The sequence below is a fragment of the Leptodactylus fuscus genome, chromosome 5 (genome assembly GCF_031893055.1).
Source record: "Leptodactylus fuscus isolate aLepFus1 chromosome 5, aLepFus1.hap2, whole genome shotgun sequence".
In the NCBI taxonomy this organism is placed as follows: Eukaryota; Metazoa; Chordata; class Amphibia; order Anura; family Leptodactylidae; genus Leptodactylus; species Leptodactylus fuscus.
The window spans coordinates 105,933,573-105,958,481 of record NC_134269.1 but is presented as its reverse complement, the minus strand read 5'-3'; the positions used below and the strand labels follow the sequence as shown (position 1 = coordinate 105,958,481).

The 24,909-nt window shown below is 42.5% G+C and overlaps 1 protein-coding gene across 2 annotated transcripts in view; it reads left to right on the top strand.

Moving 5' to 3' along the window:
* The window catches only part of PRKCQ (protein kinase C theta), a 98,001-nt gene that overhangs the window by 17,374 nt on the left and 55,718 nt on the right, over nt 1–24,909 (top strand). The window contains exon 2 of one of the 2 annotated variants that reach the window (XM_075273947.1): nt 14,802–14,930. In XM_075273947.1, coding sequence (XP_075130048.1) covers nt 14,810–14,930 — 121 coding nt within the window. In that variant the 5' untranslated portion in view covers nt 14,802–14,809. Of the gene's footprint in view, nt 1–14,656; nt 14,931–24,909 lie in introns of those variants that run through there. The other variant, XM_075273948.1, reaches the window with a different exon arrangement.

Genomic DNA, 24,909 nt, shown 5'->3' with positions numbered 1-24,909 from the left:
CTAGCAGCTTGGTATATCACATTCTACTATTTCATACTGTTGGTTCCACAGTCTTGCCATAATAAAAATAAATTATATTTAAAAAAGGTCCACACTAGAGATGAGTGAATATACTCGATTGAATACCTGCACCGCATAGCTCCCGGGAAGGGAAGGTGGGAGGGGCAGTAAAAATTTGAAGTGTTTTTGTACTGGGAGCTATGCGGCGCAGGTATTCGATCGAGTATATTCGCTTATCTCTAGTCCACACCTTAAAAACCCATGCCATTGCTTCTTCCAATACAATGCCACTTTGGTGTCAGATATCCTTATTATATAAAGTCAACTCCTCATCATTTTTTAACTGGCAGGCACACTGACACAAATGACACACCGCACAAATTTTTCTTGAAATTCTGTAATTGTCACTCCTTAGTGTGGTATCTGCTCACATTAATTTCAGCACTGTCATCTCCCCACCATCAGACGGGCTGGCAATGTAGCCTAGTGTCATCGCCGAGCGGTAAGGAACACCCCCCGACTGTACTCTAAAACAGCCTTGTACTGCCAGAGTGGAGATTCCTTAGTTCATTACTGCTATGACGCTGAGCTGTGAGGTTTGCAGTCTATGAATGCTATAGTTTTATGTGTAAGGTCATAATAAAAAAAAAAATCAAGTCCTTAGAAGGTCTTAAAATTGGGTAAATACAACCTGAGATGATCAATGCACATCACACATTACATCATTTAGTTAACAGTAATGGAGCAAAAATGGAAAGCCATGTGTTAGAAACTAAGTCTACCCATGAATCTATAGCTAGTAGAACCACTTTTAGCAGCAATAACGTGATGTAATGGTTTTTTTGTATGACTTTATCAGTCTCACATCATTCTGAAAGAATTTTGGCCCACTCTTCTTACAACGTTGCTTCAGTTCATTGAGGTTTGTGGACATTTGTTTAAGCTCTCTTAATAACCCACCACAGTGTTTCATTTCGGTAGCTATTATAACACCTTGATTTCTTTCTAGTTCAGTCATTCTGTTATTGGTTGGCTGTGTGCTTAGTATCACTGACTGTTGCATGGCCCAGTTTTGACCACACTTTAGATGTTGAATAGATGACCTCACATTTGTCTCTAGAATACTTTGTTCAAGGCCTTTTTAAGCCATAATGCCTCACTTTAAGTTACACATTCTTTTTGCTTTTAGTTTTGCTTTCTTAAGTAAATGGCAAACCACAGAACTTGCATGAAGTAAAGTATTGTAGGAAAATATTCTACAACACATGGGAAGATTTAAGAAAGAACTTGCACTACCTCCAACAACTCCAGTTCTGAATCAAGTGCAGTTGGATTGTTTTCTGTAGCTCCCACTGTTCCCAAGCAATCAATGCAGTTAGTTTTGGTGCCTGATATGCTTCTAAGGGTAAGGTCACACTACATTGGAAGTCCATCCATAGTACTCAATCCGATGCAAAAGGTAACACATATGTCAGATTCAGGCAATTGATAATGAATAATGAAAGTATACAGAACAGAGATTCCTTAATGTTTCTGTCTCATAGACCTTTGTCACTGGGTACTTTGCAAATTTGTCCCTGTAGATAAATGAGTCAAGAAAGTAGAAATTCATGGAGTTTGTCCCAGTGGAGTGGTCTCCTGTTCCTTTGCTGTAGAGGACCACTCCATTGATTCATCTTGATTTTCTACTTTGTTATATTTATCTAGAGACATGTTCTAGTGTTCATCCTTATTTTGTACTGATATATTTTGTACTCAGCTGCTTGAATTGCTGATGATTATTCTGTTTATTCGGTGCAAGCACCATTCAGTGATTTATGTTCTTTTTTCATTGATATCTTCACTTAGCACCATGGAATTAATGGTGCTATATAAATAAACAATAATAATAATAATAATAATATATACATTCCATATACATACAATTGCTTATGTTATTTCCATGTACTTATTTGCAGAGCACCCATTGACAAAAGGTCTATGAGACTGAAACGTTTGGGGATCTGTTCTCTGTAATACTTCATTATTCATTATCAATTGCCTGGATATGACATATGTAATACTTCAATAAAATGTTATACCTTTTGTTTCTCAATGAGTGCTGTGAATTCTCTCCTATATAACAGTTTTCTATGCATTAACAAAGGGTAACTATACAGCGTAATTTTAAAAGTATGGTGAAAATGGCATGTGCTGTAAATGGTGGCATGAAGGGGCATTTTTGTGGAGCTCCCATTAGAGAGTACCATTTCATAGCCTAACACCACATCATACCTGCTCTCCTCAGTCCCAATGGTGAGAAAGAGGCCAATGACCCTTCAGACATCTCAGTGCTTCTGATCCACAGGCTGTCTAGGAAGGTTCCCCAGGCAGTCTAGAAAGGTTCCTCACCAGCAATCAGTATTGGGTGAAAGTGGCAGTCAATACAGTGAGGAGGTCATGGTGTCTTCCTCTTCTTCTACATAGCCTCAGACAGAAAGTGTTTTTGGTTCCTCATGGCCCTATAATACTATAAACAAAAGTGAGATCATTAATGGTGGAGGTGCACCAAATAAATGCACAACAATTGACCTCTAATCACTAGGCACTAGCAGCTACTGTGAATGATATCTCCTCGAATTGGGACACTCGTGAACAGCATATTTTACAGCTTTATTGCCTGCATGAGAATATATAATATAATATAATAATCATAATAGGAGCAATAACATTCAAATCCAGGGACTGCCAAAGGCTTCTAGCACCGTATTTCAACCCTGCAAGGTGTCTTCAGGTCACTCTTTGGTTGTTTGATTGTCAAAGAGCTGGAGATAAACAGATCACACAGATCACACAGATCTCTGGGTCTTATAACCATGGACATCAACAAACCACGTAATGTTATTTCCCATCTTCATCAGAATACAAAGAGAAAATTATGCATAAGGTGAGAAATTTGGTTACTTTTATGAGCATGATCTAATGCTTTCTTGGGGTTTTCTCTTTTGGAAAGAATGGTAGACACTATGATCTGCAGGATCCTTTGGACATGCCTAATTTTCTCTTGGCTAAGGAGTTACTATCTCTTAATCTGCCAGATTGGTCAATTATTCCTGCATTCCCTCTCCTCTCAATGCATCCTTAGGAGTCACCCGGATGACGGAGATGATCACGCTCCCCATAGGTGACCCTGACAGCTGCCACCTGCTTATGTTGAAGGAACTATGATAAGTATTCTATGCCTTACTGTATACAGATGAATGGAAGTGTCAGAAATGGAGTCCTGGGAGAGACTCTACTAGTAAAGGCACTAAATAATAATAATAAAAAAAAAAAAAATGTGACAACTCCTGTCAAGTAACATCAGTGGAATATGGCCAGTGATTGAAAATCAAACTGTCTCAGTTGCCCATAGCAACCAATCACAGCACAATTTCGAAGAGCCAAAAATGAAATGTGCTTACATAGTGTGACATAACATGATGACATTGAAGCAAGAAAAAGCTGCTTGGTGTTGGAATTTGCGAGAACGGGGTCTATAGTGATTTCTGAACAGAACTGGATTACCGCCTAGACATCTGCTGTGATATCAATGGAAATGACATCAAGCATTTGTAGTGTATAGCTAAATCTTGGATAGGTAGTGTAAGGGAATTGCTAAGACAGCAATTCCCAGAACTGTTAAACCCTGGGAGGGGCACAAGAGACAGTGAGCCCTAAGCTGAAGCCCCCCGCTTTCCCTTCCTATTGCCAGGCACTATCCTAGGTAATAGGCGACAACCACGAGGACAATCCCTCCCTGAATATGTGAAACACAAAACGCAGACAAGACGAACAACAACAAAGGGAGGTCAACTAGCCAGGGTTCGGTAACAGGAGAGTGATGCAGTGCCAAATCGGAGTCAAGAGAATAGTCAATGAGAAAAGCCAAAGGTCAGGTATAATAGTATAAGCAAACAGGGACAGTAAGAGCAGGTATGCGCACGGCAATAACAAGCACTGGTGTGAATGGGAACTAAGGCTAAATAGGGAGGAAGAACCCACCCATGGAGTTCACAGAAAGGCAGCTGTCAATCACAGGGCAAGGCCAGATTAACCACTTAATGGACAGAGGCAACCTTGGCAGAAGACGGGTGTGGTGCAAATCCAATTAAGGACTAGAGCCATGTTCACACAGTGCAACTAAAAACTTTAAGCAGATTCTCAAACTGCAAATGCCTCCTGCGCCGCAGCATGCGAGCAGAGGGTGGTGCAGTGACCCAAACAGGCAGAGATGTTACAGTACCCCCCCTTTTATGAGGGGCCACCGGACCCTCACCAGACAAACCAGTTCTAGAGGGATTCTGAGTTTTCCCTGCCTTGTATTTTGGTTCTGCTTGAACCACAGACGCTTGAGAACCAGGCAAACATTTTTTATTCATCCGGCGTTTCTGATACCACCAGGTTTTAATACCGGAGGAGCGCTCCCAACTTTTAGTAGCTGAGACCTTCTCCTCACTGACACAATCTACAGAATGTAAAGCAATACAGTGGGATGAGCACTGATCTCCCCACTTTACCAACTCCTTTTTACCCCAATCCAAAATAGGGTTATGGAGCTTCAGCCAGGGGAACCCCAAAATAACATCAGCAGAGAGATTCTCCATAACAAAAAGGCTTATGACCTCTGAATGTGTAGAACCCACTTGCAAAGAGATCAAGGGGGTTTTAAAACTGACTTTACCCCTGGCCAGTGGAGTATAATCCGCTCCAGTAACAGACATAGGTGTGTCAAGTGGCAAAAGCTCAATGCCCAAAGATTCAACAACTGAATATTTAATAAAATTTGCTGCAGACCCAGAGTCAACTAGGGCCTTGCCAGAAACAGATCTGTCCCCAGAGGACAGAGACACAGATAACATCATCTTATTGTTATTCCCACCAAATACCTGGTTGCCTGAGTGGTTCTTCTGATTACCACTCAGGCACTGAAGTTTTTTCGCAGGTGACAATGGTCTGATAGGGCAGTCTCGGATGACATGACCAGAGGAACCACAGTACAGGCACAGGTTATTCCTGAGACGATGCTCTCGTCGTGTCTTGGCGTCCATAGCTCCCAGTTGCATGGGTTCCTCACCAGAAGTGATGGTAGGAAAGGTAGGTTTTTCAGAGGAGAGAGAGGAAGAGACAGAAAACTTGGAGGCAACAGACCCTACTCTCTCTTTTAAATTTTCTCGGATCTTGCGGTCAATACGGACCGCCAAAGTCATGGCTTTCTCAAGCGTCGGGGGATCTGGGTGACCAACCCAGAGCTCCTTAACACGGTCACACAAACCTTTTTTAAAGTGAGCCTTTAGAGCTGACTCACACCAACCTGCAGTTATACTGTACTTACGGAACTCTGCGCAATACTCCTCTGCAGAGCGTTTTCCCTGCCGCATGGTGAGGAGTTGAGATTCCGCAAGCGCAATGTGGTCTGGCTCAGCATAGATAGAGCCCAGAGACTTAAAATTTTTTTCCACATCAGACCACTCATCAGCATCAGGAGGGAGTTTAAGGGCCCAAGCTTGTGGATCCCCCTGTAGCAGAGATATAACCACTCCCACCATTTGGGCCTGAGTCACATGTGGATTAATCCGAAAATACAAGCGACAAGACTCCCTGAACGTCTTAAATTTTTCACGGTCCCCTGAGAAACGATCCGGGAGTAACATCTTGACCTTGTAAGGTGCCAAAACAGCTGGGGATGATGCAGCAGCGTCAGTTAGGGTCTGAACCTGTTTAGCTAGCTCAGCTACCAGGCCGGTCAAACCTTCCAACTTGGCTGCAAAGCACTGAATAGGATCCATGCTGTCTGTAGGGAAGCAATGGATGTAGGTTTTTGGGCTTGTTATTATGTAAGGGAATTGCTAAGACAGCAATTCCCAGAACTGTTAAACCCTGGGAGGGGCACAAGAGACAGTGAGCCCTAAGCTGAAGCCCCCTGCTTTCCCTTCCTATTGCCAGGCCCTATCCTAGGTAATAGGCGACAACCACGAGGACAGTCCCTCCCTGAATATGTGAAACACAAAACGCAGACAAGACGAACAACAACAAAGGGAGGTCAGCTAGCCAGGGTTCGGTAACAGGAGAGTGATGCAGTGCCAAATCGGAGTCAAGAGAATAGTCAATGAGAAAAGCCAAAGGTCAGGTATAATAGTATAAGCAAACAGGGACAGTAAGAGCAGGTATGCGCACGGCAATAACAAGCACTGGTGTGAATGGGAACTAAGGCTAAATAGGGAGGAAGAACCCACCCATGGAGTTCACAGAAAGGCAGCTGTCAATCACAGGGCAAGGCCAGATTAACCACTTAATGGACAGAGGCAACCTTGGCAGAAGACGGGTGTGGTGCAAATCCAATTAAGGACTAGAGCCGTGTTCACACAGTGCAACTAAAAACTTTAAGCAGATTCTCAAACTGCAAACGCCTCCTGCGCCGCAGCATGCGAGCAGTGGGTGGTGCAGTGACCCAAACAGGCAGAGATGTTACAGGTAGTAAGTCTTTTCATGTTAATACAATTGTATTATATTCTCTTGGTTATGAATACCAAGGTTATAATTTTGTACCATTCTTGTTAAATCACTAGGTATCACTGCATATCAGTCAGAACATAGAACAATAGATTCTGCTATATCTACATTTTCGGTCTGGTATTCCATTAAAGTGGTATTCTGTTTTTCCTGAATGTACTACTATTAACCTGTCTCATGGACAAATAATTGAATGCCCAAAGTAACATGATCTCTGTGAGGGTCATATGTCTGATGTCATATTTAGTCTTATCTGTTTCACTTCCACTTTTACATTAGGACAAAAAGAGAAATAGATTATAAAGTAGTAGAAATAAAATAGTACATTTTAATTTAGATTTCTCCTCCCCCAGATCCATTGGATTTTTTCAGCTCAAGTAATGAGCCTTAATAATCATACAATAAAGGCCCAGTTATGTTCACCAATTTCTGTCATGATTCACTCCTTAGTAATCGTAATGATAAAACTTGCTGCTACTTTTTGATGGTCATCAATTGCAATGCAGTAAAAATACAGCATTGCAATTGATTAAAAGGTTATTCATGCCCTACCTTTATAATTCTGCTCCGTGCCACCTATCCATTGATATTCCGGTTTGTCCCAGCATGCAAATGAGTATCCAGACAGCACAGGGGGCGTTCCTCCTGAGCTCAAACAGCACAGGGGGTGTCCCCTGTGCTGCCTAAAGACTCTCCAGTGACGCCTCCATGTTCTTCAGCCATGCCTCTGTCACGTCCTCCGTGTCATCATCGCTGGGCCAAGCCTGCATTTGGGATGGAAATTCCACGCATGCTCATTGGGTTCTGCCATCAGGCTTTGGGCAGATCAAACTGCATATGTCTATTCGGCCAATTTACTGTGGCCGCTTACAGGAACAGTTCACTGGTGTAAGCGGCCACAGTAAACTGGACAAACATACATGCAGTTGGCTCTGTCAAAAGCCCGATAGCAGAGCTGACTGAGCATGTGCAGGATTTCCATCTCAAACGCAGGCTCGGCCCGGCGATGACAACATGGAGGACGATGCAGAGAGGTGTACCTGAAGAAGATTGAGGGGTCACTGTAGATTCTTTGGACAGCACAGGAGATAATGATAGAATCCCTTTAAGACATAAATTCATCTTGACATTTTAAAAAAGATTTTCCAGGAAATAAATATTGATGAGCTATCCCTAGGACAGGACATTAAATTTGATTGATTATACCCAGGACCCCACAAATCCGCTGAAGTAGTAGCAGCGCTTTGGATGTACAATGCTTACACTTCACAGGCCAGTGGCATCTCATTCATTCATCACATGTCCTGTTTGCAACTCAGTCCAATTTAAGTGAATGGAACAGATCTGTAATGTGAAAATTGCAACTAGGCAAGTTACAGTGTCAGTCTTGGTATTCAGTGAAAAGGCCACAGTGCTTACCCGTTCCTGTGGTGGTCTCTTCAAACAACTCATCAGTGAAGGTCTTGCAGTTCAGACCCCCAATGATGTGATATTGATGGTCTATGTTTAGTGTATTACAATTCCTTTATAAAAGTCTAGAAAATAGTGTATAGTGTATAGACAATTGAGTAACAGTTATAGTATCCTAATGAAGTCAGTCTACGCTGGGCATGTGTATTGAGATATATTCACCTGTAGATATTTTTTACTGAGAATCAGGAAATGAGCTAACCACAGTAGATATGACAACCACAGGAACAAAATGGTAACGAACGACTCTTCAAAGAACAATGTACTGGTGCAATGTTTTCATACCTTTCTTTCTATAATCATCTCATCTTCAATTTTACATAGATTGCTTTCACCAACAAAGAATAACCTGAGAACCTTCTTTATATACAACGTACGTAAGACTTTCAAAGTAACAGCTGTCTAAAAGAACAGCTTCAAACTGTCACCAAAATATCTGCATAAAATCCCCAAATCCCTGAGACACCTACTCAGAATAGGTCAGAATGGGGTGTCTCGGGCACACAAGTAAAATACATTCTGGGAGCCTACTCTAGAGCTACATGCAAATATTACCTGACACTTGTTCTCAAATTCCTGAAATTTTGCCAACATCATTTTTTTTCACCAGTTGTTTGCTGCCTAGCCTTTGCCTCTGATGGTTTCTGCCCTGGGACCCTGTCAGTAACCTGCTGCCTGAACAAAGAGCTCTTTTAGCTGTGCGAGCCATCGAGCCATACAGCAGCAGACCTCAAACAGGAAGATGCTGCAGGATAGTTGGTTATTGGTAGAGATCGGCAAACCTCTTGACATTACTTTCTTTTTTTTTCTAGAAATGTACATTTTTCCCTATCAGTATGTCTTTGGAATATGGCAGGAAGTCCATACAAACACAGGGAGGAGAACATACAAACTCCTTGCAGATGTTGTCTTTGGCAGGATTCGAACCCAGGCCTCCAGCACTGTAGTGCTAATCACTGAGCCACCATGTTACCCCTCTCTTAATATTCCTTTGTTTCAGGTTGGGGTGGTTTGATTCAACAATTAGTTTCAGGTCACATAAGTGTAATATAGAATATGTCATTGTCAGACCTCCTAGAATTCTAGCCTATTCCCAGTTCTCTAAGATAAACATAGCCAAAGTTATGTCAAAGTGACATGCATGTCTATGGATGGTAAGAAGTGGATATAAACTCTGAGTTTAACTATTAATATTTGGCACCAACTAGTGACAATTTACAGAATTTTAAGATTTGCACCTTGCCTATTAGCTGATAAAATTGGACTATCTTCCAAAAGTGATCAAGGTGTAGAAGTTGTTATTCTTTTTACTCTCATTGTTATTTGCCCCATTTTGTCTGTGGTTTGCTGTGTGCAGTAATTATTCATAGTATATTGCTGCTCAAACAAGCACCCCAGCATGTGCCACTCAATGTGCGCGTCACCTTACAGCCATGAAGTGAGAGAGGGAGCGTGAAAGAAATGTTTGTCCCTGGTGAAGTTGGGGGAAATAGTCGAGTGAGGAAGAACTAAATTAGGCCGATTGGTCCTGCCTGGTTTTGAAACCAGGACTGCACCCAAGAGGTGATGTCAGTATTAGCACCTGGCTTTGTGTGTTTCGGGACTCTGGCTGCTGACACTCAAAATATTGAGCCAGTGGGCTATGAATTGTCCCTGTTCCATGTGTTGGCAGCAGTGTACACCCTTTTCCCACATGGAGTGGCCCACATGGTGATAGCAAACTGTGGCAGCTTTCCTACAGAAATAAAGGCAACTATGTAATCTGTATCAAGACTACACATGCCATCTGTTGGGGAAACGCAGTGGAATCCATTAAATAGCATGGCAGCAACTGCATTACCAGTAACTTGGCCAGGTAAAGTTGCAATCCAGCTGGAAGACTGGGCGCATATTGCCATTTACTGGACACATATTCCCTTATGAATGATTAATTGATGTTAGAATGGTGGAGGAGGAGAAGCAGACACAGACCACAATTATAAGGATAATAACTAAAGATGTGCGAGTATTATTCAAAATGGCTGTTTCGAATAGCACGCACTCATAGGAATGAATGGAAGCGGCCGGCATGCAGTCTTTGCCGGCGGCCGGCTGCTTAACCCCCTGTGTGCAGGCTGCATCCATTCATTCCTATTCATTCGAATAATACTCACTCATCTCTAATAATAAACATGTCCTAGGAATGGATGTGGCCTGCCTACAAAGAATATAATGGGAAGAAGGAAAGGCACACTTTTACTCACTTTGCCTGTCAGTGCCACTGTCAATTCTATTTTGTCAAATGAGCAAGTTATGCCATTGCATGTGAGTATGGAGAAACCTAGTTCCACTTTTAGATCTTGCACTATGCCATGGATTTATTATTTGGTAATATACAAAACAATTCCCACATGGGAGATGACCCTAAGTAGATGCTGCCACCAACGTCAGCTGGAGGGCAAATGTGTCTGCCAGTGCCACCACCAGTCGAGCTTGGCTTAGTCCTAACTCAAGCATATTTTTTGGAAGTTGGGGCTTTGGGGAAAAAAAAATCTATTGTAGCTGCCACCATCCTCTGCATCTGATGCCACCCTGAACCATTTGCCATGTCTTATCTGCAGTAGAATCATCATCATATTCAGTAATTTCATCATATTTCCCACTTTTTTTTAATGTAGATTGTGAACCCCACATAGAGCTCACAATGTAAAATATTTCCCTATCAGTATGTCTTTGGAATATGGGATGGAAACCCATGCAAACACGGGGAGAACATACAAACTCCTTGCAGATGGTTTTCTGCCCTTGGTGGGATTTGAACACCAGGACTCCAACACTGCAAGGCTGCACTGCTAACTACTGAGCCACCGTGTGGCCCCTCTTTCCCACTTTTTTTTTTTTACTCATATTGGCAGTGGGATTCCTCTATGACCCTCACAATATCCAAGAATTTTTCCCCTTGTGTCCCTACAAGCAGGACTGCCAGTAGCACGCCCCTCGTACTACAACCTCCACCGAGTTATATGTTCTACCTCAGCCTCCTCTACATCTAAAAAAAAACCAATATCTGTTCTCATCAAACTCGTGAGAAAGAGGAGGAAGTCTTGGGCTATCAGGATATTTCTCTCAGCAGATGCCACATGACTACTAGGAAACTGAATCTCTGTCAGCAAAGATGAAGAAGGCAAGGTTGACAGTACAGAAAGACAGAGTAGTAAATTACATGTTACAACATGGAATACACAGGAACTCTGACTCAACATTTGTGTTTCACTGATTTCATAAATGTCATCTTTATTCTCAGAAAGTATAATAACACTGGTTGCCAAGACCAAAAGTAGGGTAGCATTTGCCATCCACATTTTTAATGTTGGTATAAGTACTTACACTGTTGGATGGCATTACAGTAGCCCAAGTGTATCCCACTCCTACTTTACTGTGTCTCCTGCCCTCCTTTTTACTGGACATTTGTTTTACTGTTTATATAATAGTGATTGCTGACAATGCTGATACTGTATGCATTTGGTTTTTTAAAATATATAAACTAGTTTAAGAACATTAAGAAATAAAATTAGATTTAGCCTTGGAAATGTAACCTGGCCAGTATTAGACTATAATACTTTTTTTTTTCAGACTACAACATGCTAAGATATTGTGTGATGCCAAAACCCAGCCAAGGTCACAGACATGTCTCATCTTTATTTTTGCTGAATCAGTCACACTGTTTTTGCCATTAGAACGGCACTTTGTATGTATTCGCTAACAAACAAAAAAAAAACCTACACAGAGATTTTTCAAACTACAACATGCTGTATCAGTCAGCTTAGAATGGTACTTTGTATATTTTGGTTAGCAAAAACACAGTCACCTTATCTGTTTTTGTTGTTAAAATGGCACTTTGCATGTATTTAATGAAAAAAAAAAAACACTATTGCCCAAAAAGCCTTAACAAAAGATTTTCCACTAACAGGACTAATTTTGTCAGTAAAAACAAGCTAATACATTCTGTGAACAGTCACAGATCACAGTGCAGCAACATACAGTAATAGTATTGGCAATGGCAAATATAACACTTTATTGCAAAAAATACTTAATAATGAGATTATTGGCAATGAAAGGGTCACGCTATGGTGCAGAAATTCTTCTTCCCCCATTCCTATGATTTCTCTACCGATCTGCCTAAAAAATTGATTACATTTATCTAAATTTTGTGTTACTTGCCTTCCTCCTATTATTCTGTAATTCTATTCTATTGCACTGCTGGCGTTGTTTTCCACACATGTGTTTCTCAGCTTGAAAACATCCCAAAATGGCTTCCTGTAAAATCTAATATTGCATCTGTGACATCAGAATTGTAAGGTCTCCACCTACCACTCATTATTAGCTAAGAGGACATCAGGTGATGCCAGAACATAGCCAATGTCATAGACACTTCTCCTCTTTGTTTTCACAATGCAATGTATGTTGCAGCGGCCAGTTTAGTTTGCATGTTTGCCTGAAACGAATAATAAAGGTTTCCATTTCGTTAAAAGTCAAACATTTTTGAATATTTAGGTTGAAAGCGCAGTACTATTACATCACTGAGCCATAACTATATACTATATGCATGACATACTAGTACAGCACAGAGGTTAAGCAACCCCATAAGTAGCATGTGGCAGGGTCTACCTAGTTAGGGCCTTGTTCAAACACATACCCAGTTCATTCTCCCTCATATGCACTATTTAATTTTTCAGGTGGTTTGTTTCGCTACACAGAGCATAAAGTGTGAACCCTTTCATTGCCCAGATTGGGATAGTGGACAAGATCAATGAATGCCTTACCAGAAGTTTATTATATACTCTAGCCTTTCCTGCCAAATGGTTTAAATATTGAAGGGGAAAAAAAGGAGAAAAGAAAATCATATTACTGCAATCTTAACATAAGCGGAAAATTGTTAGTGGGAAAAAAAGCTAGCAGAACCCATTGAAATCAATGGGAGGCGCTTTTTTTCAGTGCTGAAAATTCAGCGCCAAATAAAGTGCCATTTTCCTCTGCGTGAATGGACCCTAAAGCATGTAGCATTGGCAGACAAAGATATGGTGAATGTAGTTAAGTCAGAAAATAAAATGGGGCATGTATCATAGTTAAACTGAAATATAATGCATATTGTACAGGTAAACAGAAATATAGTACAGGGCATGTGGTACACAATAAGGGCTTATTCACATGACAGTGCAGAACAATGGGAGGGTATTAGTGTATTCACAAGTCTGTTTCTTTTTTTTTTTGTAATGCACTGTTTTACAGGTCCATTAGGAAAACTAACGTTGTATATTTGCCCATATTGACATTCATATGGATCCTTTTGAAGTTAATTGTCCAATTTTTAATGGTTGTCAAAACATATTTAGGTTAAAAAAAAAAAAAAAACAGATTGTGGCTTTGGTAAAAAAAAAAAAAAAAAAAAAAAAAAAAAAAAAAAAGTCCATTAAAGATGGATGCAAAATGGATGACACACTGGGATGTCTATGGCACACCAGTGGAATTGACTCGAGGGGCCCACCCTAATGCCACTGGTGTACAAGCCATACAAAAAAGTCACACAACTTTCCTGGGCCCATTGTCTATGTCATTTTTCTGATATAAATGATGCTGGAATTCTACACCAAGAAAGAGCTGGTGCGGAGTTCTAGTTAGGTACATGGACCATAGAGGATGCGCCTAAACTATGACAAGGCGTGCCCTCCATTATAAATTAGGTGCAAACTCTGGCAGGGGAAAAATATTGTTCACGATAAATCAGCACTTATATTTTCTATACCACTCAGAGGTGTCACAGTCTGTACTGACTGCAGTATCTGAGGAGTTAAGTGGCTGAGATTATTGTCTCAACCATTATAGAATGCATTATCATATTGCCGCAAGCATTGTCTTCTTCATGATTCTCTATTAAGATATAATTGAAGCAAGAGTGAGGAATTTGGTGGATTTTGCATTGTTTGGCTGACCTTATCCACAAGCACCTCCAGGCACAACCCACAGGACTGCATAACAGAGATTTTTTTTATTCAATTAAATGGGACTGAGCTGCAACTGGACGGGTACCTTGCCATTGTTTTTCGATTGTATATTTTGGCCTATTCCCAGAGAACTCCTTGAAATGTCTGCACAGCACATGCTGAAGAAAGATCTAATCAAACCAGTAAGGATCAGCCAACAGTGATGGCTCAGTGACCTGTGTAGAAACTGCGCAATTTCAGAATTTTGGAATTTTGGCTCTTGGAACAGGAAATGCAAAAATGGAAATGCAAAAACGAAAATTAGCTGTGGCATAAAGGAGTTAATGTAATCAATATAGCAAATGTTAATTTCAATGGTACAGCCAAGTTGTAATTTCAATAGTATTTTGACTATAAGGAAATGTAGTCATTTTTTTCTCAAAATCTGTGTTGTCAGTGCATACATGCTATACCAAGAATAGCTACAGCAGTTTGGAAAGATACATTTGATATAGACCTACGTTCTAGTACTTGGCTTGTTTTCACATCTAAAGCCTTGCTCTGACTGTAGCTGCAATAATGTCTTGTACTGTGGGTAACTGAAGACAACAGGTGCTGCTGACATTTGTAAGTAGCCAGATAAATCAGGAAAGACAGGGCTGAAGCTAGTGCAATGACACATTTGCCAACACATAGACCACTGTAATGCTTCCTGCTACATAGATATTATAGCGGCATTTACTCTATGCTCATTTTAATCTCTTCCTGAAAGAGAACCAGCTGAAGAAAAGGAAGGTGCCAGAAATAAAGAAACAACTTTCTTGTCTCACTGTCATACAGGAAAAGATATGTCTCCATTTCTACGAATAAGTCTCTCAAATTTTGAAGTTGGACCATACCTGCCACCTAATGGGGATGCCGTGCAGAGACCCTACTGTGCTGTCATAGTCAAAGAAGCTGTTGAGACAGGTAAGTGTCCTTTTAAATGTCCTTATGCTTATTCTCCTGGACAGGCAAGAAAGTTTTAATAAAAGATGTCGACTTATGCAATAGTTCCTTACAATATATTTAAAAAACATGATGGAGTATGACTGTAAGTGATCTATAAGTGGCCATGTTTATTAAGTAACAGTTATGAATCCCAGATATATATATATATATATATATATATATATATATATATATATATATATATATATTGCACTGTGCAAACATTTCGGGCAAGTGTAAAAAAAATGCTGCAAAGTGAGAATAGTTCCAAAAATAGAAGTGTTAATAGTTTATTTTTATCAAGTAACAAAATTAAGTGAATGTGTATAAAGGCATTATATGCCATATTCTCCTCTAGGGGTGCCAAAAATCTATTAGTAAATGTTGCAGCCTCATGGCTGTCCCTGCTCTCTGGTGATACCATCTATAGAGATGAGCGAACACTGTTCGGATCAGCCAATCCGAACAGCACGCTCCCATAGAAATGAATGGAAGCACCTGTGACGCTGACTTTGCCAGCGGCCGGCCGGCATCACAGGTGCTTCCATTCATTTCTATGGGAGCGTGCTGTTTGGATCGGCTGTTCCGAACAGTGTTCGCTCATCTCTATTACCAAATATAATACATTATGATTCAACACTCAGCACACAAAGTCCACATACCTTGAATCTGGATCGGTTTTTCCCAAAAACTGTCTCACTGACTGTACATCAGCATCCTTCACGGTGTGGGGTGTAGGCTTTCTTTGTCTGTACCCAATAGCTTGAATCCCTGTTGCCAAGCCCAACCTTCAAGGATGATGAGGGAATCTTCAGTATTGTTTAAATAGGATAATGTTTCTTCTACAGTTTCAAACGCAAACTAAAGACGCATCTTTTCAGACAAGCCTATCACAATTCCTAATGCACAAAATTGTCTGAACACTGTATAAGCAATGCCGCCCCTGCTACCTCTTGTGTCACCCCCTCTACCTCACAGATTGTAAGCTCTTTTGAGCAGGGCCCTCAGTCCCATTGTGTGAAATGACGTTCTTTGTTATGTATGTCTGTATCTGAACCTTATAAATTGTACAGTGCTGCGGAATATGTTGGCGCTATATAAATAAAATGTATTATTATTATTATTATAATGTTCCTTTAAATATACATCTCAATCTTCCTGGACTGGAATAATAATATAACAATAAATTTTATTTATATAGCGCCAACATATTCCGCAGCGCTGTACAATTTGTAGGGTTCAAATCCAGACAGAAAGATACATTACAAAGAAAATCATTTCACACAATGAGACTGAGGGCCCTGCTCGCAAGAGCTTACAATCTATAAGGTAGAGGGGGTGACACAAGAGGTAGCAGGGGCGGCATTGCTTATGCAGAGGTCAGACACTTTTGTAATAGAGGTGACTGTCATTGCATAAACATAAGACTTTATGAGCAGTCGACAGTCGTGTCCTGTAACACGTGGATAGAGCTTGGACAGATAACGTTATCCTTAGATGACATCATATCATGTGGAGAAGTGTGGGAGCGGGGACAGAGGAGGGTTAAGGGTTTACATTAGACATTGTGATAGGCCTGTCTGAAAAGATGCATCTTTAGTTTGCGTTTGAAACTGTAGAAATTGGGAGTTAATCTGATTGTCTGAGGTAGAGCATTCCAGAGAAGTGGTGCAGCTCGGGAGAAGTCTTGTATACGAGTGTGGGAGGTTCTGATAACAGGGGATGTAAGTGTTAGGTCATTGAGTGAGCGGAGAGCACGGGTTGGGCGGTAGACAGAGATGAGGGAGGAAATATATGGAGGTGCGGCATTATGGAGAGCTTTGTGGATGAGTGTGATAACTTTTTTTTTTTTTTAATTCAAGTAAACTTTATTGAACAGTTTTTTACATTTTACAGAGAAAAATAGCAGAAATCTTACATAACAATGTTAGCAATGAACAGGCAAAAAGAATGTATAAACAGCATACAATTGTAAGAATGAAAACTAATCAGGTTAGAAATAGATTCATCTGATGGGCTAGATGGATAGCTGATCGGAATCAGAGTGTGTAAGGGATATGGAAGAGATGAACTAGGAAGGGGAGGTAGGGTCTCGCAATCTCTAATGATTGTAAGATGCGAGATGTGAGACATAGGAGCACGTTAATTGTCCCTATCTCCCTCTCTCGTCCTCTCCCTGAGTCCAGTGGCAGGGTTGGGATAAGGAGCGGGGGGGTATGGGGGGGTGGTTGTGGAGGGGTGAGACACAAAAGGAGGGGGGGTAAGACAAGGGGCGCAAGAGAGGCAATAAAAAGGGGGGGGGAAGAATCAGTAAGTGAGGAGGGGGGGGTAGTGCGGCTGAGGGTAACGTAGGTGAAGACATGGGGGCGAGAAGATTCGACATAAGGATATCAAGCAATATCAAGTAAGAAGCAGCTAGTGGAGGAAGGGCGACAGAGGGGAGAAATTGAGAAGTGTCACAAGACAAGAAAGCGAAGGAAAGTAGGGGGGATAGGGGGGAGGGGGGGTAGAAGTACTAGCACCTCGAATACTCCAGGAATGGTCTCCAGATTTTTTGGAAAGCATCGTGCCTCCTTCGGGATTTGCTTAATAACTCCTCAAAGCGGGTGATTTCATGTATTTTTTCCCACCAGAGTGAAATTGGTGGAGAGGAAGGTTGAAGCCAATATCTAGGTATAAGCGTCTTTGCCGCTGTGAGAAGGTGTGAGGCTAGAATGTGAGTTTGCGGCTGAAAAGAGGTGGATGGGAGAGAGAGAAAAATAATTTCAGGGGAGATGGTCAGTTTGGATCCCGTAATGCGTCTGATATGTAGTTGTATCGTCTCCCAGAAGTCTCTAATTACCGGGCAGGTCCACCACAGGTGGAGGTATGTGCCCTGAGCGGAGTCGCAACGCCAGCATTTGTCAGTGTCGGAGAGGCGTTTGTTGTAGAGCCAGTCGGGGGTGCAGTACCAGCGGGTGAGGAGTTTATAGTGCAATTCTTGGATTCTAATGCATGGTGAGGGGCCATGGGATTGGCGTAACACAGATTTAATTTCCTCCTCAGTAAGAGTCAGGTGAAGCTCCATTTCCCAGCTCGAGATGAATGCCGGCTTGGAAGATTTGGAAGGGTGAATGTGTTTATGCAGGAAGGTAGAGGTCTTCCTCAGGAGTCCTGTTTTGGAAACGTGTCTTTTCAAAGAGAGTGAGGGAGGTACGTAAAGGGGATGAGGCATTGAACTTGTCTATGTGGAACTTAAGAGTTCGAAGGTGTAGAAAGGAGAGCTTTCTAGACGGGAGCAGTGGAACGCATTTCTCCCAAGACAGTAGGCCGTCTGGAGAGGCAATATCCAATAGTCTGACATGCATCAAAGATCGCCAGGGATCATCGTCTATTGACGAGGGATACAGCTGAAGGCAAGGTAAGAGTCCAACTGGAAGTAGCGGAGATGGGGACGGCGCAAGGGAGGGCGCCAAGGATCTCCAGATTTCTAGAGCACCACGGAGTAGGAGCGAGGAGGAGAATGAGGTTGATATGCGCGGGGGTGGGAGCCAAAGCATTGACAGCGTACGAGCATCTCTTTCATATGTTGTGGGTCGAATAGGAGAGGTAAGGGTCGACCACCATCGCAATTGAGCGGCAGCATAGTAGCGTGAGATGTCTGGTAGGCCTATACCACCTTCAGCTTTTGGTTTAACCAGTAAAGCCCATGAGAGCCTCGGGGGTTTATTTCTCCAGATAAACCGGGAGAAGAGCTGCCGAAGTTTAACATAAAATATCTTAGGGAGGAAAATGGGAAGCATATTCAATTTATATAGGATTTTAGGGACTAGGTAAGTCTGGATGAGGTTTTTGCGACCAAACCATGAAAGTGGGAGGGAGGAGTACGTGTCAAGGTCTTTTCGGAGATTTCGGAGCAACGGCGCAAAGTTTAAGTTGTAAAGGTCTGCCAGGTTTGGGGCCAGGTAAATTCCAAGGTACTTAAGGGATGTGTCAGTCCATTGATAGGGGGTTGAAGTCTGTAAGGTGGCCTTGAGAGATGGTGGTAAATAGACAGGCAAGATCTCAGATTTTGATAAATTGGCTTTGTATTTGGAAATAGTACCATATGCAGTGAGGATGTTCGTAATGGCTTGAAGGCCAGTAAGGGGGTTGGATATAATGAAAAGTACGTCGTCCGCAAATGCTGTTGCCTTAAAGGTGCGACCTTTGATGGAGACTCCCTGCACAAGATCAGACTGGCGAACGGCTTGCAGGAGCGTTTCCAAAACTAAAATGAAAAGGGAGGGAGAGAGGGGGCATCCCTGGCGTGTACCGTTAGAGATAGTGAATGGGCTAGATAGGGTGCCATTGATTCGTATTCGTGCGTGGGTATGGGCGTAGAGCCTAAATATGGCAGCTATAAAGGGTGGTGGGAAGCCAAACTTGAGTAGCGTTGAGCGCATGAAATCCCAATCCACCCTATCGAACGCTTTTTCCGCGTCCACTCCTAGCAGTATCAAGGGTTCTTTGAGGGTGGTTGCCCGTTGTATCAATGGTAGAAGAATCGCTGTATTATTCCTGCCTTCCCTGCCACGAACAAATCCGGCCTGCTCGTCATGGATCAAGTGTGGGAGAAGGGGCCTAATGCGAAGGGCGAGTAGCTTGGCCCAGATTTTAAGGTCTACGTTAAGTAAAGATATCGGGCGGTAGCTCCCACATTGGGTTGGATCTTTGCCTTCTTTTGGGATGAGGGTTATATAAGCCTCCTGGGATTGGGTTGGGAGGGACCCTCCCAGAAGGAGTGCGTTACACAATCTGACAAAATGCGGTGAGAGAATATTAAGAAATTTTTTATAATACTGAAGAGGGAAGCCGTCCGGGCCAGGGCTTTTACCTAGGGGAAAGCTATGTATGACTGAGTTTAGTTCACTGGCCGTAATAGGGGCTAGCAGGGCTGTTGTGTCAGTGGGGGACAGGGTAGGGAGGTTAAGTGAGTTCAGAAATTCAGTGGTGAGGCGTGCTCTATCCGTCTCAGGGCAGTCGGTGGGGGAGTTTTTTAAGTTATACAGATCGGTATAAAACTGGACAAACGCTGTGGCAATATCCTGAGTGGAGGTAACTAGAGCTCCAGTGCGCGATTTAACAGAGGAGATGAAAGATTTCGATTTCGCTTTCTTGATGAGGGCTGACATAAGTTTGTTTCCTCTGTCCCCATGTGCATATAAAAGGGATCATAAGTGTAGATGGTGTTTGGCCTTTCTGGCGTTGAGGAGGTCTTTAAGTTCCTCACGTAAGGCAGTAAGGGAGGGTAAGGACTGTATGGCTAGGGATCGTTTGTGAGATCTTTCCAGCTGAGCAATGCAGATGAGAAGTCCGTCTAACCTTTTCTGCTTTTCCTTCTTGCGTATCGAAGCGTGTCTGATAAGGTGGCCACGAATGAAGGCCTTATGTGCTTCCCATACTATAGCAGGGGAAATGTCAGGTTGTGCATTTAGTTCAAAATATTCGGACAAAGAAGCTTCAAGGTCTGTGACAAGGTCAGCGTCTTCCAGTAGGGACTCATTTAGTGTCCAAGTCCATTGAGGTTTGGGGAGGGTTTTGAGTTCCAGTGTAGCGGAGACAGGGGCGTGATCTGAAATCGAGATCGTGCCGATAGACGTGTTGAGAAGGGTAGGAAGTAAATCCGAGGGGATGAAGATATAATCTAGGCGGTGGTACGAGTTTTGTGGGTGAGAGAAGAACGTGTAATCTCTATCAGACGGATGAGAGGCACGCCAGGCATCCAGTAGGTGAAGATCATTGAGAGCTCGGGCCAAGCTGCCTAGGAGTCGTTGAGAGATAGGAGTGGATTTGGATGTGGAGTCCAGGAGGGGGTTAAGCGAGAGGTTGAAATCTCCCCCTAGGACCAGGAATCCCTCCTTAAAGGAGGCGAGAGTAGAAAGGGTGTTTAAGAGCCATGGTACTTGGCGTTTGTTAGGCGCATAAACCGACGCGAAGGTAAAGACAGTGGAGGCTATCGTGCCTTTTATGAAAAGAGCTCTGCCATCCAGGTCTGAGTACAATTGACGAAGTTGAAAGGGGGTGTTTTTATGAATGAGTATGGAGACGCCACATGTTTTACTTAGCGGGTGAGGTGAATGAAAGCATTGGTTATAGTCCTTAGACGGGAATTTAGGCAAATTGTCTGCTTTAAAATGGGTCTCTTGTAAAAAGACAACAGAGGATTTAAGCTTTCGAAGTAGGAGGAGAACATGGTGTCTCTTCTGTGGAGAGTTTAAACCTTTGGCGTTGTAAGAGGTGTAAGAGTCGCGTAGTCGGGAGCCGACATACTTGATGCAAGGGGGGGGAGGGAAAGTGGGGGGGAGGGGGTTCAGAAAATAATAAAAGAAGGGGAAGGAAAAGGGGTGGGGGGCGAGGAGGGGAAGAGTGGGAATGGAAAGGTAACGAGGAGGTGACGGAGGGGAGTGTGGGGGTAGAAGTGGAGGTTGAGGGGAAGGAAGGACGGGGGGTCAGGGAGGAGAGCTGATGAGAAGGAAGGGGAGGAAAACACGAACTGACAGAGGGATAACTTTATATTTTATTCTATAATGAATAGGCAGCCAATGTAGTGACTGGCACAGACTAGAGGCATCGCTGTAGCGTCTATACTGATAGATGAGCCTGACCGCTGCATTCAGAATAGATTGTAGAGGGGAGAGTTTAGTGAGGGGAAGATCGATTAGTAAGGAGTTACAGTAGTCAAGGCGAGAATGAATCAGAGAGACAATAAGTGTCTTTAGTGTATCTCTGGTAAGGAAAGGGCATATTCTGGAGATGTTTTTGAGGTGGAGGTGACATGAACGTGCGAGTGATTCAATATGGGGGGTGAAGGAAAGGTCTGCATCAAACATGACCCCGAGGCAGCGGGCCTGCTGCCTAGGAGTTATAGTAAGGCCTGAGACTGCAATGGATATATCAGGGACAGATCTATTAGATGGTGGAAACAGTAGTAGCTCAGTCTTGGAGAGATTTAGTTTCAGATAGAGTGAGGACATGATATTTGAGACAGCAGAGAGACAGTTGCTGGTGTTCTGTATGAGTGCAGGGGTGATGTCCTGGGAAGATGTGTATAATTGGGTGTCATCAGCATAAAGATGGTACCTGAAACCAAATCTGGCGATTGTTTGTCCAATGGGGGCTGTGTAGAGAGAAAAGAGCAGGGGGCCTAGGACCGAGCCCTGAGGAACCCCAACAGCAAGGGAAAGCGGGGAGGAAACAGAGCCCGCAAATGATATACTGAAAGTGCGGTCTGAGAGATAAGAGGAGAACCAGGAGAGCGCAGTGTCATTGAGGCCAACTGAGCATAGTGAGGAGGAGATGATGGTCAACAGTGTCAAAGGCTGCAGAGAGGTCCAGTAGAATAAGAAGAGAGAAGTCACCATTGGATTTAGCCATTAGGAGATCATTGGAGACTTTTGTGAGAGCCGTTTCAGTAGAGTGCAGAGCACGGAAACCAGATTGTAAGGGGTCAAGCAGAGAGTTAGCAGAGAGATAGCGGATTAGACGAGAATAGACCAGGCGTTCCAAGAGTTTAGAGATGAAAGGAATTGGAAGAGGTTGAATAGGTTGGAATACTTGTTCAGAGGTGCCAGAGGACTCCATGCAACACAGAGCAGTTGAGAAGTGTTCAGAAACAATTGAAATTGAATGCATTTTGTTATTTTGGTTTGGGATTGAATGAGTAGTATTTCCAGGACATTTGCATTTATGCAGATAAAAATTATTATAATGAAAAGCACCACAAAATATGCTGCAAAATACACCCTAAAATACAGTACAAAACATTTGTGTGAAGGCAACCTTATGCTGCTTTCTCTAAGCATGTAAGTAGTTTTTCTGAAAATCCAGTGTATTCATCAGCTCTAGATCATCCATCATTGATTGACTGCATTCTCCCTATTTAAAGCATAGGAAGAAAGCTGTCAATCAGTAATAGCAAGATAGGAGTATTTTGCTTTTTATGAATATCTCTTGAGGCTAAGGGCCCACGGGCCAGAACCACCACGCTAAAGTGCTGCCGGAACAACCGCGGCGTTGAACGCATTGCGGTTCTTCCCACAGCGCTTTGAACAGAAAGTTCACTGAGTTTTCCTCTGTGGACTGTCTGTTACAAATATATCTATGGGAAAGCCGCTGGCGTTTCCGTAGATATAATTGACATGATTCAATTTTGAAAACCGCAACGGTTTTGGAAATCGCAGCGTGTCTGCGACATCCACTTTGCAAGTACTGTAAAACACCGCGATTTTTCCCTCAGCATTTCCGCCAGAGGCAAATAACGGCGTTTCCGGTCCATGGGGCCCCGGCCTAAGGCTGACGCCCCATGTTGCGGAAACGCAGCTTCAGATTTGCCACAGATTTTGCTGCGGTTTTTTTTTTTAGCAGACCTAGGAGAGGCTGCTAAAGGAATGGCTTTGTCTCAAAAAAACTGCAGCAAAATCTACAACAAAAAAGCTGTGTTTCCACAACGTGGAGCCTCATCCGAACTCCTAGTTCTCAGTGCTAGAATTACACTGCACATTAAATATTATTAAACAATTTGCAATATTCTAATTATTTTACCATTAATTGGAAGTATTCTTTTATGCCACTTGCTCTGCATGATCTAGATAAAAAGAGAATGTAAAAAAGTAAATAACATTTGCACTAGAATAGATTTGCTTTGCTTTAAATAGTAAAGAAATATCCATAGCAACATTACAAAAAAAAACATGTAAAAATATTATCTCGGTACTGCATTGAACGATCACAATCATATACGACAGGTCCTCTACTGCCTCAAAATTGCCCTATTTACTCCACATGCCATAAACTACCATTTACTGCAGTGTCTTCATCTTCAAACGTGCATTTTACTTAAAGCATATCAACCAATACAGCAGGAAATCATATAGGCAGCTTTATGAGTGCATTAGATATAGTGCACTGTGAATGTTATACCAGCTCTGAATATTACTACCGTAGTCCTTTTCCTGTTCACTGCTGGTTTCTCTATATTTCTCTTCCTGGTGTGATGTAAGAACTATGAAATGAAAATTTTACCCCTCCTCCTCCTCTTCGCCCTCTGCATGCAAGCTGTGTAGGGGAGCGACCAGCCACTCAGAAGTAATAATACAGTTTTCTATTGTTTACTATAGATTGTCCTTGTCTATCTATCTAGCTACTATGGATCTTAAGTCAATAATAGAGAGATAGAAGGTAATAAAATCTTCGATAAAAATAGACAGGTTTTTCTCTGAATCCATTATAGCTAAAATAGGGGATTGTCCTTACTTAATCCAGAACTTTGTGTGTCTGTGCACTATACAAAAGCTTTTTTGGTACCTGAGATACAACTATTGCTCTGTTCACATCTGCATTGGATGATAAATTAGCAGCCTACATTGCAGACTTTACCAGAAATGATGGATAAGTTAGGGCTCGTTCACACAGGGCAAAAGGGGGTGGATTTTGGCGCTGAATCCTCCTCAAAATCCACCCCCTCACAATAGAGGTCTATGCAGACTGCTAGCGTTCTTTTTTCCGCTAGCGGTTTGTTCCCGCTAGCGGAAAAAAGAAGCAAGCTGCTCTTTCTTCAGACAGATTCCGCGGCTGATTCAGCCGCAGCGTCCGCATCGCGGCAGCACCCTCCGCTCTAGGCCCATTCATTTGGGCCTACTCCAGAGCAGGAAGCTGCGACAATCACGGCAGGCGCATTTTGGTCCTATTCTGACATGGCTTCCCGCGTCAAAATCAGGGCCAAAATACACCTTAGGGTGCATTCACACTGAGGAAAATGATGCTGAATTCAGCACTGAAATTCCACACCAAATTCAGCACCATTTTCCTCTGTGCAAATGCACCCTTAGTGCTGCATGCTGTGCTATTGCGGTCCTGCAATAGCACCCCAATACTGGGTTTGTCAGGTGTCATTGGTCTAATACTACACATCTGTTTCATTGTTCCACTCCTATGATAG